Here is a 15,782-nt window from a genome sequence, read left to right on the forward strand (position 1 = left end):
CTTTTCTATAGTGTACCCATCTAAAAAAAAAAAAAGATTGGGTAAATACCGTAAGCGGTAGATGAGGCAAATCCAGTACCTTGTGGGTAGTACCAGTAGTTTTGTTTTTGTTGCATTTAGGTACATATATGTCAGACTCGTCAATGTCCTTGCTCATCTCTTTCTTCACAATGGAGTATACTGGCCTACACTCATCCGATTCAAAATTGCCTCCTTCATGGAAATCACATTTGTTGAGTATCTGCTTATGCGTTTCATCAGAGATGATGGCATGGGTCAACAAGTAGTCAAAGTAGCCAAGGTTATCATAGTAATTATCCATAACTGCATTCCCAACCTACAAGTCATTTTTTGTACATAAAATGAGATAGTCCACAAAATACCACTTGGGGTTCCAACCCAAAAGAAGCAAGTTACATGTAAATGTCAAATATAACATTATCAAGTGAAAAATAAAGGAAGGAAGAAGGTAGAGTAGATTACCATTATTCCTTTTAGCTTTATAGGATACTTAGACCTTGAATTATATGTCATAATCTCTTTGGCCAATTGGGGGACGTAATGCCCAGCATAGCTCTCTCCTGCCAAATAAATCTCTCGCTGTTTGTAGTGTGGAAACCGGTCCAACCATCGGATAATGAATTCCAGTGCTTCCTTTGCTGAATCACATCCATCAATTAGATCATACATACTACGTACTACACTAAATGAATTACTTAAAATTCTCTTAATTTATTTAGTAAATAAAATCTAGAACATTATAGCAATAATAATTATCATGTAAGATCAGCCAGACAAGTGAAACAACAATGGTAGAACCAACCACCAAAGTGATCAAAACACTTATTGGTTGGCTGATTTGAATGGGCCTAAACATGGATGGTAATCATGATGTAGACCAATTTTTAATTTTTTTTGGCCAAAGGTCAGCAATTTTATATATTAATAAACAAAGAATAAAATACAGAAATAACGTCTAGGCATCCCAGGACGGCAAGAAATGAAATCAAATTGCCAAAAAAAAATGTTCACTTGTCCATCTTTGGCATTGCCATAAGGAGAGAAAGCAAACCAAAAAGAAGATAAAAACCACCACCAAGTGGGTGAGCACATGCACATGTGGTATGGAAGGTTGTTTCGCACAGAACATGACTATTCTCCCCACCACCATCACTACCACTACCACTAGAAGTCTAGATACATGGTGTTGTTCCCAAGTATTTAATATAGCTTAGTTATATATGGGTGGTCATGAACTCATTGAGAGGTCTTTTTGCCTGGTTCACTTTATTGGGTATTATTCTTATGGGATTTCCCTTAACCATCAAATCAATACTTAAACATAGAAGAAAAAGCATATAAACATCCCAAGCCCTATGATATCATGATCACCAAAATTAGCAGAGAAAGGGAAACTAAAAGTGTGGGTCATATACCAGTGCGCGAATCGCCTGAGGTGTGCAAATCGGATGATGTGTTGGTGTAAGAGAAGCCAACGATGGCCGGACTTTCAAGGAAGAGTAGGTTGGCTACAGTGTTCCATGACAAATTATTGAGGTATGTTAGATCAAACACCAAGAAACACGAATAAAGAAAGATAATAGATCCGTACGACACAGAGATTTAACGAGGTTCACACACCAGGGTGGTGTGCTACGTCCTCGGGCGAAGAAGAAGATGATCCACTATGCAGAAGAAGAAGGATTACACCCTAACAGCGGCGAGGAAGAACTCGCCCTGAAACCCTAGCTTCGTGAAAACCCTAGAATACAATGACTCTCAACAAGCAACAGTACATCATATATATATACTCCAAATAGCGGTTCGACCCATCGGGTCACGGTCGATCCGGTCGAACCATACCGCGGGGGCTACGCCCCCGCACCCCCATACGAGATACGAGTGATGGGCTCCGGGCTTGGGCCTATCGGCCCAAGCCCTCTGCTTCCATCACAGATCTCAGAAAAATTCCCATTCGGGTCGCCACCAAAATATGTCGGATCGGGTCAATCTTCAAAACGGGTCAAGAATTCGAGACAGACTTAACAAGGTACAAACCCGTTCCATTCTTCTTGATCTTGAATGGGCCTATCTCCTCCGAAGCTCCATAACCAATCGAAGAGCAGCCAGGCCCTGAATAAATAAAGGGTGTTTGCCACCAAAATTCAAATTTTCAAACCCATAATCATTAATCAACAATAAAAGAAAAAATATATATATAATCAGTTGACTATTCATTGAGGAAAAAAAATAAAAATAAAAATTAAGAGAGAGAGATATGACCTCCATTTAACCAAAGGACCAAAGGTTTGGAATCAGGTTGAATTGCTTCAGTAAGCCAATAGAAGAGTGCTCTACCGGCTGTTTTATTAACAGTGACATACCCAGAGTACTGCTGAAATGAGACTTTGGGCTGTCCTGGAAGTTTAATTATTCTATCAGCTTCTGGTTCTTCTCCTCCTTTCCCTACTTTATCATGGTGGCTTGCACCCGCTGACACAACAAGGAATATATAGGACATGGCCACAACTAATAGTATCTCCCTCTTATCCACAGTAGCCATGCCTATCACCATGATGGTGTCCGGTAAATACAAAGTAGTTGAAGAAGAAGAAGAAGCAGAGGTGATCAGAAAGGTATGCACCACCCAGATGATAATAAATAGATAGTAGCCTCTTTGTTATGTGGTTGTAATGAAGTGGCAGTATCTTAGTAAGTTTAGGAAAGCCGTTCAAGAGCTTTACTATGTGGGTTGAATGAATTTGAATAAGTACGGATGAATGACCCTAATTGTTAGGAGACCCCCTCATACAATGGGTTGTGGTTGGTTATCTTCCTAAATTATTTGTAAGAAGTGGTGAGGAGTCTTTAACGGTTGAATAATCCTAAGTTGTCGGGATTTAATAGGGAACATAATTGCAGTAATGGTGAATACGAGACGAAGGATTTCACCATCGATCATATTAAACTTGGGCTGTGTTTGATATGCATTTCCATTCTCAGAGACTACAAGAATGCTTCCTTGACTAATAATGAAAATAATTTTTGGATAGATATTCACTTCAGTGCATTCTTGAGTTTTAGAATTATCACTTTCAGCATTTCATCGAACAACTCATTGGCAATGATTTGCTCCATGGATATCCAAACTCAAAGCGAAGTAAAGTCGATAAAAGAGAAGATGAACAGTTAAAAAAAGAAGATGTTTCTCTTCCCTTCCCTTGCCTTACCTGCAGAAGAACTTGGAGAGACAAAGACAGAGAAGAGGTCTGAAACAGAGGGTGAGATAAATCTTCGTTTTAGGACTGTTGCGGAGAACTTGAACCTGATTAGATCAACCAACAGAAAGGGTCTCCCTTATTCCCTCGCCGTCAATGAGTTTGCCGATTTGTTGGTCCTTTGATATCAAAATTTCATAGTTGATCAATGAAATTCCGAAGCAGCAACAAATCATATTGCAGGGCGAATTCTGTTGGGACATTTCCATTGCTGGGAATTTGCTGTTACAAAGGTTGGGTTCAACCGTCCAATGCCGGTCAAAGTATGAAGCCTTAGTGGGTGCTTGGTTCGGTAAATCAAATGGTGCGTATCGGATATGAATGTCAATCTTTTGATAGACATTCTTCTGAATTATGTTTCTTTCTGAAAAATCGTTTGGTTGCCTTAAGGCTAGTATATATTTCTCGCAAGTTGAGATATTGGCTTCCGTAGAGAACGTCTTTTCGCTTTCTCTTTTTATACTAAGTGGTAAAAAGGTTGCTCAGATATGAATTTAAGTGTTGAGATAAACATAGATTTGAAACACATCATTTATAATATGGTCATTTATGAGAAGTAGGATGCTCACTTATGAGGGTCATCCTAGTGGAACCAAACAACTCCAAAAATTAAGAATTATCATTCTAAAGAATGTCATCCCAAAGATTTATTGAACCAAACACCCCCTTAAGTTGTTGATGTGTGTAAGAACTGAAGAAGTTGGTGATGAAGGTTATATGGGGCAGTGACGGGGGAAGAAGGTGGGGATGGGTCCAGTGTAGGGAGGCAGGGTGTTTGTGGAGGAACAAGGTTGAGTGGGGCCGTGGGGCCGTGTGTGAGGACCTGAGGTATTCTAGGTCGTCAGATGTGTGCTGCCACCCATACTGTGGACTATGGTATCTGAATCATCCAATGCAAAAAAGCAATGTAAATGAGAATGGATCCTCTGCATGTACATCACCTAGACGTACATCACTGATATGATGTATGTTCAAATAATTGTATATGCAGACGATTCAAAATTTAAAGGGAAGTAGCGTTGGTGGGTTATTGGGTTAGTGTAGGGGTGAATAGGCCGGGTTCGGCCAAATTTCTTAAAACCCTAACCCAATCATAGGTCCTCAAAATTCAACTCAAACCCAACCTAACTTTGACGGTTTCATATTCAGGCTCAACCCTGTCGGGTTCATACCAACCCAACCAAGCCCTAATTGTCCCTGTCGGGTTCATACCAACCCAACCCGGCCCTAATTGACCCTGTTAGGGCTGGGTTGGGTTGGGCTGGGATGAGTTGGGATGACCTTGGCTTCTGTAATGGTTAAATTAACTTTGATTGACCTGTTTTTCCTATTCATATCTTATACCTTAAAAAATTATAGAAATATAAAATACCAATAGGAATCCTAAATTCTAATATAAAAATTCAGGGTTAAATTTTGGGCTTGATTAGGTCGAATTGGGCTGAGCTAGGACCTCAACCCGAACCTGTCCCAATCCTGATCCAAGGTTGAGGTTTTTCAATCCTAACCCACCCTCAAGGTTAGCAAACTTGGCCCAAGCCCTATTTGGATTTAAGGGGGCCAAGGAGGATTCGAGTTGTCAGGGCCAATCTTTCATACCTAGGTGAGTGGAGCCCAGTGTACGAGGCGAGACTCCTGCTACTGTAGGGTTTAGGAGGGGCAAAGTGTATGTAGCTTTACCTTCACTTCATAAAAGAGGTTGTTTCCAAGTTTTGAACCTGTGACTAACATGTTGCAATACTGCAACCTAACAGTTGTGCCACAAGCTCGCCCACTAAAAAATACCAAGGTTAAGCTAAGGATTTTAAAATACCAGGGGAAAAGAGGGGTGAAAGTATGCATTATTGGAGATCGGAGAATCAGGGAAAAAAAAAAAACCTTTGGGGGCAGAGGGCTTTGAGTAAATATAGGCTGGGTGAGGGGTGTTATAGTAATTGTCCATTTGTCGCAAACTTCAGAATTCGAACGTTGGAGTTGCCGTTACCCTCAAACGGTCATCATCTCAAGGTCTCTACATTATCCCCAGCCTCCAAGCCTAAAATATCGCTTCAGTACGGCTGGTTTTCGAAATTCTCTCTCTCTGCAAAAGGACTGGATTCTTGAGCTTTGGTCCTTCGTCCTCTTTCGTCTTCTCTCCAAAGTAAAACTGAAGGAAAGCCATTTACAAGTTACAATCATCCATGGCTGATTTTGGCATGGAGAAAGTGATTCAGACGCCTCTCAACAACAAACTTTCCATCCAATCAGAGAACTGTACTTCCGCTGACGGAACTCCACCACCTCATCCTGCCTCGTTGAGAGATCAGAGATCTCAAAATTCTGGCAACGGAACGCACAAGGTCACGCCGGATCCCCTTAAAGTCCCCGAGGCATTCAAGCACCAAGAAAGGTTCTCAGATCATCGTACAAATTGGATTATTCATGAAAATAGTGCATTTTTTTGTTTCATTTTTCTATAATTATATCATACTAATTGCAGGTATAAGAGCCCGACCGACTTTATGATGTCCCCTGTTTCCAAGGGCCTCTTAGCCAGAAGCAGGAAGACAGGGTCACACTTACCACCAGCTGAAAATCCACCCAAGGTAAAAACCTTTTTAAGGTTTATTCATAATTGGATTTCTGGGATTCTCTCCGACTCAAATATCTTGAAAGTTCTTGTCTTTGAATTTGTCTTAATTGATATGGTTTTCTCATTATTGCAGCTTCAGAATCCCCGTTTTCAGGATTCTGGTCACCCTCAAGTGTGAGTATTGGCATTGTCGATTAGCAGAATCAGATGGATTCGTGGTCTCTATGAATTTGTCTGAATAAATTGTTTTTTTTTTTTTGGGTAATTAATCTGCCAGCCCATGAAATTGTGTAGATGTTCTAGTTTAAGAAGCATGTATTCCGAGTAATGTAGTTGAGAAGCTTGCCTTTTCTTTTCTTCTACATGGGCATATTCCCTGTAATTTTGAATCAATAAGACAATGGTTCAACTGAGAAGATCGATTTTTCCCCCTTTTTTTCTTGTCAACAGCTCTCATATGCATTCAATGTGATTCTGCAGTCACAAAAAGGGTTCCTATTTATGTGATCTTCCTGTTCGAATCTTCTTTATATATCCTTTTCCCCCGGATCCTTATATTCAATCTTTGAGATGAAGAAAACAAAAGCCCAAATGCCAAGTAAACAATTGAAAGCACAACTAGGACCAAAAGGGATACAAAGTATAAGCTCTAAGACGAATGATTCTCAACAATGAAACACTCTAAGACTTAATAAATGAAATTCAAGTCAGAGTGCAAAAGTTAGTTGAACTGGCTCCCACAAGTACCCTATAATAGTCAAAAGGGAGCCCAAAAACCAAGCCAAAACAAAACTATTAAAAAAGAAAGAAAAAGTAAGTGTCCCCAGTTAAGTTGTTTCCATGTTTTGAACCTGGTTGGAATACCGCTGCGCCAAGCCTCTTCCACAAGCCAAACCAAGCTGTATATGATCATAATTTTGAACGGTTTTTCAATGCCAATTGGGGATTTTCACCCACTTTTTTACCATTGGTCTGAATCCATTGTCACCGGTCGACCGGTACAATGATGGCCCAGCCTCTCCATTGCTTGCATGATACCAATGCCATCTACCAGGTGGGGAATTCCCACTATAATGTTAGATTTTTATTGCATCGTTGAACTCGCTCTTTATCTTCTTTTAGCCAAAGGATGAAGAAGTATGGGTCCCGTGATTTTTAGTCCTGGAATGGTACAAGAATCTCCTACAACCGTTTGACAAGTCTTGGCCAGCGGTGTAATACTATGTTCTGAGAAACTAGCCGTAGGTCATAAATCAGAGTGGTCCAATCCAGAAAACTGATGAGAATTGAGGATGGTCAACCATATTCTACTAGAAGACATAAGCTAGCTATATATATCATTTTAATAATGGATCTAGTTAGAACATCAAAGATCACCAACCTTTCTTTCCTTATTCCCTTAATTGAGATCCATGTCAATAAAAGCTAAAGAAAAAAAAAAAACCCTTCTTCAAATCTTCTTTCCTCCTTCTCCATGCTTTTCCTTTCCCCCACCCCGCCCCCCCCCTCCCTTTAAGTAACAAATTTCGTTTTTCTTGTTCTGGAATTCGAAATATTGAAGAACATGGTCTCCTATGATTTCGGCAGAGGCTCCCCACTTAAAAATGATTTGAAGAGCTGAAGGGCTGCTCTGGGTTTGAAAAGTGGCACTTCATGACCTGCCCCCCTCACTGTTGCAAATGTTAGCCCTTCATACACCTCGGTCCACCCTCCCACCTTCACAAAGCATAACCAGAGACATTCCCTTAGATAAGCATTTAGCATTCAAGAGAAAGCCTTCACTGTCATCTAGTAGTAGTAGTAGCAGTACCTGTTTCTTCAAATACCATGGATACCATGGAATTTTGGCTCTCAACTTAAGCTGAGCAAGGGAGTACCTAGTGGCAGTAACCGGCACCACAGAATCCACGTCGCCGCTGTAATTAATATGCAGTTTATAGGAAAACTATCAATTAATAAATAACAAAGAATGAGTAAGAAATATTCAGTAGCTTGGCATAATGTGCAGTAGACAGCAACCTGTACACCCAAATTCTCAAACCACCAGCAATCATCTCTTTGTAGATTGGCAGAACTGATACAGCTGTGTCATTCCAGTTTCGGTTTAGAATCTCACTGTAATATATGGGCACTTGTTAGAATCAAATTATCAAATCATCACTTGAAATAATGTAAAAAAGCTCAAAAGGAGAAAGAAGGAAATTTAAGGATAAAAAGGTTAGTCACCTGCAAGCAGTCCATTTATAAGGGATTTTAGTTGTGTTGGCATGGAGGGCTTTCTGCACATCTGGCCTGTTATAATAAATCTCAGCATATTTTTCTGTACAAGGATCATATCCTGAAATCTGCCTGAAAATCTAAGAAAAAAATCAAAAGGCAAAGAAATGTCAAGAATGTAGCCAACAAAATTCAGATAGAACAAAATTTTTCACAAACATAACATCATGGGTCAATGATCAGTCTTAATTTAATGACTTAATTTTCTTGTATGATATTTTAGTTTCGTAAAAATACCGGATGGGGTCGATGAGGCAAATGCAGGATCCTGTGGGTAGAACTCATGGTGCCATCTGAATTATTGCATGGAGGTGCATATATGTTGTACTGGTCAATGTTTCCAAACTCTTGATCCATGGCATATAAGTAAGTTGATTCACACTCATTTGATTCCTTTTCTTGATGGAAATCACATTTGTTGAGTAGTTGCTTATAGGTGTTATCAGAGATCATGGCATGGCTCCACCAGTAGGCCACTGTGCCAAGATTATCATAGTAGTTGTCTGTAACTGCATTCCCAACCTACAAAGCATTTTTTGTTTATTTTTAATAGAATTCTCTATTACCAAATCTGAATTACCTTTTGTCAAAGAAAGATTACCATTATCCCTTTGAGATTTATAGGATGTTTAGTCTTTGAATTATATGTCATAATCTCTTCTGCCAATTGGGGGACATAATGCCCGGCATAGCTCTCTCCCGTCAAATAAATATCTCGCTGTTTGTAGAGTGGAAACCGGTCCAACCATCGGATAATGAATTCCAGTGAATCCTTTGCTGAATCACATCCATCAATTAGATCATACATACTACTACACAAAATGAATTACTTAAAATGCTCTTTAATTAGTAAATAAACTCTAGAACAGACCTAAACTTGGATGGAAATGATGATGTTGATCTAGTTTAACCTATGAATAGAATGATACTTGGACTCAGCTTTGGCCTATTTTTCTGATTAATTTCACAGCAAAAGAATGAGAAACCAGAGTAGACAAAGTAGCAATGTAAGAAACTAAGAGCCATTTTTATGGACCAGCCCAAGTGGGAGAGCACATGAAACTACTGTATGGAAGAATATTTTGACACACAAGGTCAATAAGTTCACACTGGACATGATTATTTCTCCCCACCACCACCACCACCACCATCAACATCATCATCATCATCACCATCCACCACCACCATCTCCACCATCACAACACCACCACTAGAAATGTAGAGATACCCTACATATGGGCCATGAACTCATTAAGAGGTCTCACTTTCTTGGGCTTCATTCTTATGGGACTCCCTTAATCATCAAATCAGTAAAGTATCATGGACAATGTACTTAAACCATAGAAGAGAAACACAAACATTCCAAGCCATAAAAAATGCTCCATTGTCATCGTCATAATTAGCAGAGAAAGGGGAACTAAAAGGGATATGGATCATATACCAGTGCGCTGATCGCCTGTGTCAAAGAGATTGGACGATGTGTTGGTGTAAGAGAAGCCAACGCCGGCCGGAGATTCAAGGAACAGTAGGTTAGCTACAGTATTCCATGAGAACTTATTGAGGTACAAACCAGAACCAGTCTTGTTGAGCCTGAATGGGCCTATCTCTTCTGAAGCTCCATAAGCCACTGAAGAGCACCCAGGTCCTGCATAGATAGAGGTGTTTGCCACCAAAATTCAAAATTTCAAACTCATAATCATTAATCAACAATAAAAGTATAGGAAAGAAATTGGTTATAAAAAATAAATATTGGGAACAAGTCAGATTGGCTGGGTTGATGGCTGATGGGATATGCATACAGTATTGGGAGGACCCCACCTCATTGAATTTATCTAACGGCTTTAAGGCTGCAACCCATAATAAAGTGCAGTAAATGAGATCCATCTTCGGTTGCTTTCTTGAATTCAAGGCTTATAGAGTTGTAGTTGCTCTCTGTACCTTGAATATAAGAGAGAAAGAACAAGAAAGAGAGAGAGAGGATTGATGGGTGTGACTCTAGCTTACCAACCAAACAGGGAGAAAGATCAATTACCCAATAATGGAAAGAATTTGCAGAAAATAAGATAAGGTAACAAGTAACATATATCTTTATTTTTTGGCAAGAGATCGCTGCCAGGTCGTGGGGCTACAGTAGCCAATGTGATAACACATAAGGGTATCAATATGGATGAAATTTTTTATTTCACAAAAGCTAAGAAAATAATTCGCATTCCTGTGGGAGAACAGATTCCTACGATGGCAACTCAAAATTGAGCACATGGTAGTCTTTTCCAACCCTTTTTTCGCCGGAACTGCACACAGGGGTCGGAGGAAACCTACTCCCTTTTTTTATTTGCAAATATGCTTATGGCTCAACTGATTGTTGTTACTTTCTCCATCATCTGTAATGATTTTGGCAACGTGAAATAAAATAATCCCAAAAACCCAAAACACTTTTGAACCTTTCTGGAACAAAGACATCTTCTGACACAGTAAAGGGCTGAGACTGAGAGGAGAAAGTAGGAGAGGATCAAAGGGTTGACATGAAGTTCAGCTAAATAAACATCTTAAAATGATTATATACTTGTCTTGTTATCATGTTCTTATATCACTGCATGTGATGTTCTCATTTATTTTTCTTCTTCAGGGAATACCCACATCAAAAGATTCAAAAACACTAGGACCACCCCCTCCTAAACACACACAAACACCATCAAAACAGAGAGAGGGAGAGAGGGAGAGAGAGAGAGAGATGACCTCCATTGAGCCAAATGACCAGAGGTTTGGACTGAGGGTGATGAACAGCTTCAATAAGCCAATAAAAGAGAGCTCTGCCGGCAACTTCATTAACAGTGACATAGCCAGAGTATTGGAGAAATGAGACTTTGGGCTGTCCTGGAAGTTCAGTTATTCTATCTGCTTCTGCTGCTGCTTCTTCTTCTTTTCCTACTTCATGACTTGTACCCACAGACGACATAACAAGGAATAAATAGGCCATGGACATAACTAGTACCGTCTCTCTTTTACCCACAGCCATGCCCATGGCCATGACTGAAATCCAAGACTCCCAAGTCCCAAGTAGAAGAAGAAGCAGAAGTGAGAGATGGGCATACACCAACCAGGTTATAACTAGTAGTAGCCAATTCACTGACTTATGCGCAGGATGCACTATTCTCAATGAAATAAATAGCATCTAGAGAGAGAGAATTGGGAATTCTCATTTTGTTTATAGTGAAAAGGGTCACATGGTCTCTCCACGCCCTTGTTTCAGTCCTTCAATCCTCCATTAATTCCTCTTGTATTTATTTGTTCCGGCCTTTGACTACCTTTTCTCTAACTACCACCTCTCCCCCTCTGGATAAGCTTGAGATAATGGGATTGTAGTTATTATAGTTAAAAGTTGTTAGCTAGGCTAAACTATTGTCAGGACTCTCTCATATGGGAATATGGGATTCCTCTTCAATTACAGTCTTTAAAGACCCTTTACGTGCACGCGAGGAGGAGGCCCAGTGGGTGGGAGGGGATGTCATTGATTTCTCCCTTAAATAAGATGGAAGGTGTGGCAATGGTGATGATGGCCATAAATTGCTTATTTCCTCCAATGACTCCCTCACTCACCTTCTTTGAGTCTTCTCAATTATTTTTATTCCTCAGCATCTTTAGTAGCCTTACAACCATACAAGAAGATATGTAGTTTGTCCACAATGAAGCATAGAAACAAAAAAAAAAAAACCACCCACCTTTGGCACTCTTGGAGGTTCTCCTTTCATACCACCACATGTTATCACATGTTACCTGTAAGCACTCAACTATAAATAGAAATGTGTAGCTGTAAGGAATAATACATAATTGTGGTAATAGTGAATGAAAGATGAAATTTTGCTGCTATCCGAGTTATAGGAATTTTTCTGCTATTCGGGTTCATAGTCAAAGAAATGGAATCTCAAAGGATATTTCTCACCTAAGAGGTAAGCGGGTGTGTCACTCGTGAATCCTTAAGAAAGCTAAAAAGTGTTGTTTGATGATTTATGGCCCTTCTTTGTCTCTCCTTTGCTATAGTGCCTATTCCGTCAACTCCGCTTTGTTGGTTTGGAAAATATTAAAACCTAAAAGATGTGAACCTAAATGGGAAGTGAATTATTCTATTTCTTTAATTGCGAGCCCTTGCAGATAGAAAAAAAATTCCTCCAACCTTCATGAATAAGTGCCAAACGATCTCATCATCGACCTCATAATTTTCTCTAATGGGATTACCTCTCATTCTGATATAACAAATCATATTAAACCCAGATTTCTTCTTGGGTTGGGGGAGGGGGGTGGATTTAATCATGTTAAACTTAGTTGCATCAGAAGAACTGCAGAAGAAGAGTAACTAATGTAGCATTTAAAGCAGTTGTTAGACACCAGAGAGTACTTAGTAGACACTAGAGGGTAAGTGGTGGTGGTGGGTAGGGTCTTACTGTGTCACCATCAATGAGTCAATGTCCCATATAGAAGAAACCTGCAACATTATTGAAAACTCAATATCATTTAATGGGGGTATCATCAGATTTTTGACTCATCATTCAAACGAGGGACCTTCTTACTTTTGTCTCAAAGTTATCAAGTTTTCTTTTCATCTCTTGTCTATCACGCTTACTCAGAAAGGTTCTTATATGTTCTCCATTTAGCTAAAGCATCAGCTACAAATCTCCTTCACAGCTGGACAAAATACCGCAGCCACCGCCATAGCCACCGCCACCGCCACCGCCACCAATTGCCGTGGCCACCACCTTCTTTAATGAGTGGTAGTGTGCATTCAAACTCTCAAATTTCAACATCACCAACCGGTCCAGGTCAATGGATTGAAAACCCTGATGCCTGAGAAGTTGATCATATAATCAAAATCCCATATATGAAATGGGAAGTCTGGAATGAAGATTGGTATTTTAGGATCTGTCCACACATATACAGACACAAGTGTGTATGGGTATTTGTGTGCGGAACCAGAACGTAAGGGGAATGATATCTACTTGATAATCAGGAACTCATTCAGATTGTGATTGGTCCAAGGTTATGCAACATGCATGCCAGTCAAACTTTGAAGGTCCAATTGCTTTTGGTCTAAGAAAACATCAGAGCCTGGCATCCTGCTCTGCTAGATATTCTAATCAAACTTTAATTCCATCTGCTGAATTTGAGAGAAGGTTCAAGACATTATTTATATATATTCTTTCTTTTCAGAAAGAATTCTTAAATAATTGTGTTTGGTCCAGGGTTAGATATGAATGCTGTGATCTAGTGGTTTAAGTAATGGAGATGGTTTTTCGACATTCTCAAGATAAGGCTGCTTAGTTCTCATTTTCTCCCCTAGACCTCACATATATTGGAGTCTTGTGCATTAAGTATACCCATTTTTCTAAAAAAATTGAACCCACAATGGCTCAACACCGGTTTAAGACTTGAAATCAAAGATCACAAGATGCCATGATTTCTCTAGATAACAACTGACAAAATAATGAACTATTGCTATTTGCAATATTTTTATTATTATTTACATACTAAGGAACTGTCCAAAGGGACTTTTTACTCATGCACACCAGAATAGAGGGGGGAAATGATAGGAAAATGAAGGGATACATGTGACAGGAATCGATCCTTGAAACATCCACCCTCTTTGCGCCTGTTCTTGAAGTAGAGGTTGCAACCAGTGCATTATGTACTAGATCCGTTCTCGGTGTGATTTGCATTTCTATTTATTAGATCTATCTTATGACATTTATTTATATTATTATTATTAATTAAAATAAAAGGATTTGTGATCCTCTCTAGTGCACCAGTTCCTCCAGGCATTAAGCTGTGAAGCATTTGAGATGTGTGCCCCTATGCTGCCAGCCGTCTGCATTGGAGGGGTCGGCACACTTGAGAGATCCAAATCTGGTTCATTTTTCTTGGTTTAAGCACGTGTTGAAACAACGCAAAATCAAGGGTAAATATGTAACTTCGCCTTTTTTTATTTTTTTTGGTGTCTTCTGGCCCTTTCAAAGTCCAAGTAAACATCCGTTATCTTTGACGGAAATATATATTGAAACCTGCAAACCCCCCTCGCTCCCAATCCCGCATGAACCTAAATTCCTGTTCTTCCAATGAACTTGCTGAGATTGAAAATATTGGCAAGAAATTTCTGAAATGTCAAATGTAATTGAAGGAAATTCCAATTCCGGTGTGATCAAAACGTTGTGTTCTTTCGCAATGAAGAATCGGAGGAAATCAAATCAGATTGAGAATATAATAGAGATCTAGGGTTTGCACATGGAAGGGATATTGCATGCGAGCTTCAACTGTTCCGGTGGAAAGGCATGATTTTTGAGAGGGAGTGCTAGGCCGAGCATCGGTGCGGCCATAAATTTCTACTCCTTCTACATGGTGGGAGCAGCTGTGCTTGCAACAGTTTTGAAAGCAGAGTATGCGGGGCTCTGTTATGGGCTACTAGCGGCACAAATTGCCTGTGCTCTCTCAATCAGAATAGTGATCTGCACAGATGAGGATCAAGTTGTTACCAAGCACAAGGAAGAAACAGAGTTTCTGAGAGTGGTGTCCATGGAAACGTGAATGCAAGCAACGGAAAAGAAAAATGGGAGTGGGCGCTGAGGAAAGCCAGGAATCCTCTGTTCAATTGTGTTATTTACAGATTGGAGGAAGAAGAAGATGAGGAGTGTCAACGGTTGGAGAATTTATTACGCAAATGGGTAATACCAAACTTATTTTTTATTTTATAATTTGTTCTACATAAGTGCAACCAATCAAGTTCTATTCTGCACCTTAAATTTATTTTTATAAAAATTAATTTTCAAAAATAATAGATAAATAGAAATATAGACCATAGAGAGCCTAAAATAATTTTGTCAACATGACTGAAGGGAAAGCATTGTGGTTCCGATTTATAAAAATAAAAGTAATATTTAAAATTACAATAATTATAAAAACAAAATAAAAAATAAAGCTTGAGCTAGTCCAGTATTTATTTATATTTGATTTCATGGGATGTACATAATCTTCTTCTTTGCCAAATCTAGTAAAATAATATTTTTTATATTGTATATTAGGAAAAAGATTAGATTGAATTTCTTCATCAATGATGGTATACCACTATGATTAGACTCTGAGTTCATTATTAACTTCCATCCCTTATTGTTTATGATCCGAAATACCCTTCTTTAGTCCAATCAAAGAGTCGGATCCCATCGTTGGAGGGACTCTCTCTTCACCATGGAGAAAAAAAATAGGGTCCTCGAAGAAAATGTCTATGGAACCACAGGATCAGCCATTCTAGATAATATATATGTACACACACTAGGGATAGCGAGTGCCACAATGCAATTGGAGAGGGGAATCAAACTATATTTAATCCCCATGACCTGGAGTACTTCAAAACTACATAAAAAATTTAAGTAGTTTGTAAAAGGATTCAACAACCGGAATATTGAAAAGGTAATTCCTTTCTTTTATATTAATCATTCCACAGGATATCTACAACCAGTCCATCTTTGATAAGCCTTATCTCTTAGGAGTGATTTTAGTCATTATTTGTATGTACAACCTGTATCACCATGGAAGGGGAAGATAGGCCTTATCTCTTGTGAAAGTTCTATATTTTGACATTTCCCATTGAGATTTAGCTATTGATCTGGTTTTTT

The 15,782-nt window shown here is 39.2% G+C and overlaps 3 protein-coding genes and 1 long non-coding RNA gene across 4 annotated transcripts; 2 read left to right on the plus strand and 2 right to left on the minus strand.

Moving 5' to 3' along the window:
* Window positions 1-79: 79 nt before the first annotated feature.
* On the minus strand, window positions 80-2,747 carry LOC122076196 (serine carboxypeptidase-like 25; the record flags this gene model as incomplete). The annotated part of the gene is given in 5 exon segments (XM_042641516.1): window positions 80-337; window positions 484-659; window positions 1,437-1,560; window positions 2,054-2,133; window positions 2,284-2,747. Coding segments are annotated over 5 exon segments (930 nt in total), but the record flags the coding sequence as incomplete, so codon positions are not given.
* On the plus strand, window positions 1,437-2,196 carry LOC122076197. Its single transcript, XR_006139457.1, has 2 exons — window positions 1,437-1,557; window positions 2,051-2,196. It is a non-coding gene; the product is annotated as an uncharacterized LOC122076197 (long non-coding RNA).
* A 2,558-nt stretch (window positions 2,748-5,305) lies between the features above and the next one.
* On the plus strand, window positions 5,306-6,266 carry LOC122077202. Its single transcript, XM_042643065.1, has 3 exons — window positions 5,306-5,667; window positions 5,758-5,863; window positions 5,984-6,266. The coding sequence occupies exons 1-3, from the start codon at window positions 5,459-5,461 to the stop codon at window positions 6,026-6,028; spliced, it is 360 nt and encodes a 119-aa protein (XP_042498999.1). The 5' UTR covers window positions 5,306-5,458; the 3' UTR covers window positions 6,029-6,266.
* Window positions 6,267-7,155: 889 nt separating this feature from the next.
* Window positions 7,156-11,377, minus strand: LOC122077201 (serine carboxypeptidase-like 25). Its single transcript, XM_042643064.1, has 8 exons — window positions 10,864-11,377; window positions 9,569-9,772; window positions 8,729-8,904; window positions 8,365-8,649; window positions 8,077-8,207; window positions 7,870-7,965; window positions 7,661-7,766; window positions 7,156-7,566 (listed from the first exon to the last, which is right to left on the minus strand). The coding sequence occupies exons 1-8, from the start codon at window positions 11,297-11,299 to the stop codon at window positions 7,423-7,425; spliced, it is 1,578 nt and encodes a 525-aa protein (XP_042498998.1). The 5' UTR covers window positions 11,300-11,377; the 3' UTR covers window positions 7,156-7,422.
* Between the last annotated feature and the right edge of the window lie 4,405 nt (window positions 11,378-15,782).

Source organism: Macadamia integrifolia, chromosome 4 (assembly GCF_013358625.1).
Source record: "Macadamia integrifolia cultivar HAES 741 chromosome 4, SCU_Mint_v3, whole genome shotgun sequence".
Taxonomy (NCBI): domain Eukaryota; kingdom Viridiplantae; phylum Streptophyta; class Magnoliopsida; order Proteales; family Proteaceae; genus Macadamia; species Macadamia integrifolia.

Bases quoted from the DNA above. Each gene is read 5' to 3' on its own strand.
- LOC122077201 (XM_042643064.1), bottom strand. From the start codon at position 11,299: ATGCTATTTATTTCATTGAGAATAGTGCATCCTGCGCATAAGTCAGTG. The intron at 8,208-8,364 runs GTATTTTTACGA...TTTTTTTCTTAG, and splicing joins TGCCTCATCGACCCCATCCG to ATTTTCAGGCAGATTTCAGG. The intron at 7,767-7,869 runs GTTGCTGTCTAC...TATTAATTACAG, and splicing joins TTGAGAATTTGGGTGTACAG to CGGCGACGTGGATTCTGTGG.
- LOC122077202 (XM_042643065.1), top strand. From the start codon at position 5,459: ATGGCTGATTTTGGCATGGAGAAAGTGATTCAGACGCCTCTCAACAAC. The intron at 5,668-5,757 runs GTTCTCAGATCA...TACTAATTGCAG, and splicing joins GCATTCAAGCACCAAGAAAG to GTATAAGAGCCCGACCGACT. The intron at 5,864-5,983 runs GTAAAAACCTTT...TCATTATTGCAG, and splicing joins CAGCTGAAAATCCACCCAAG to CTTCAGAATCCCCGTTTTCA.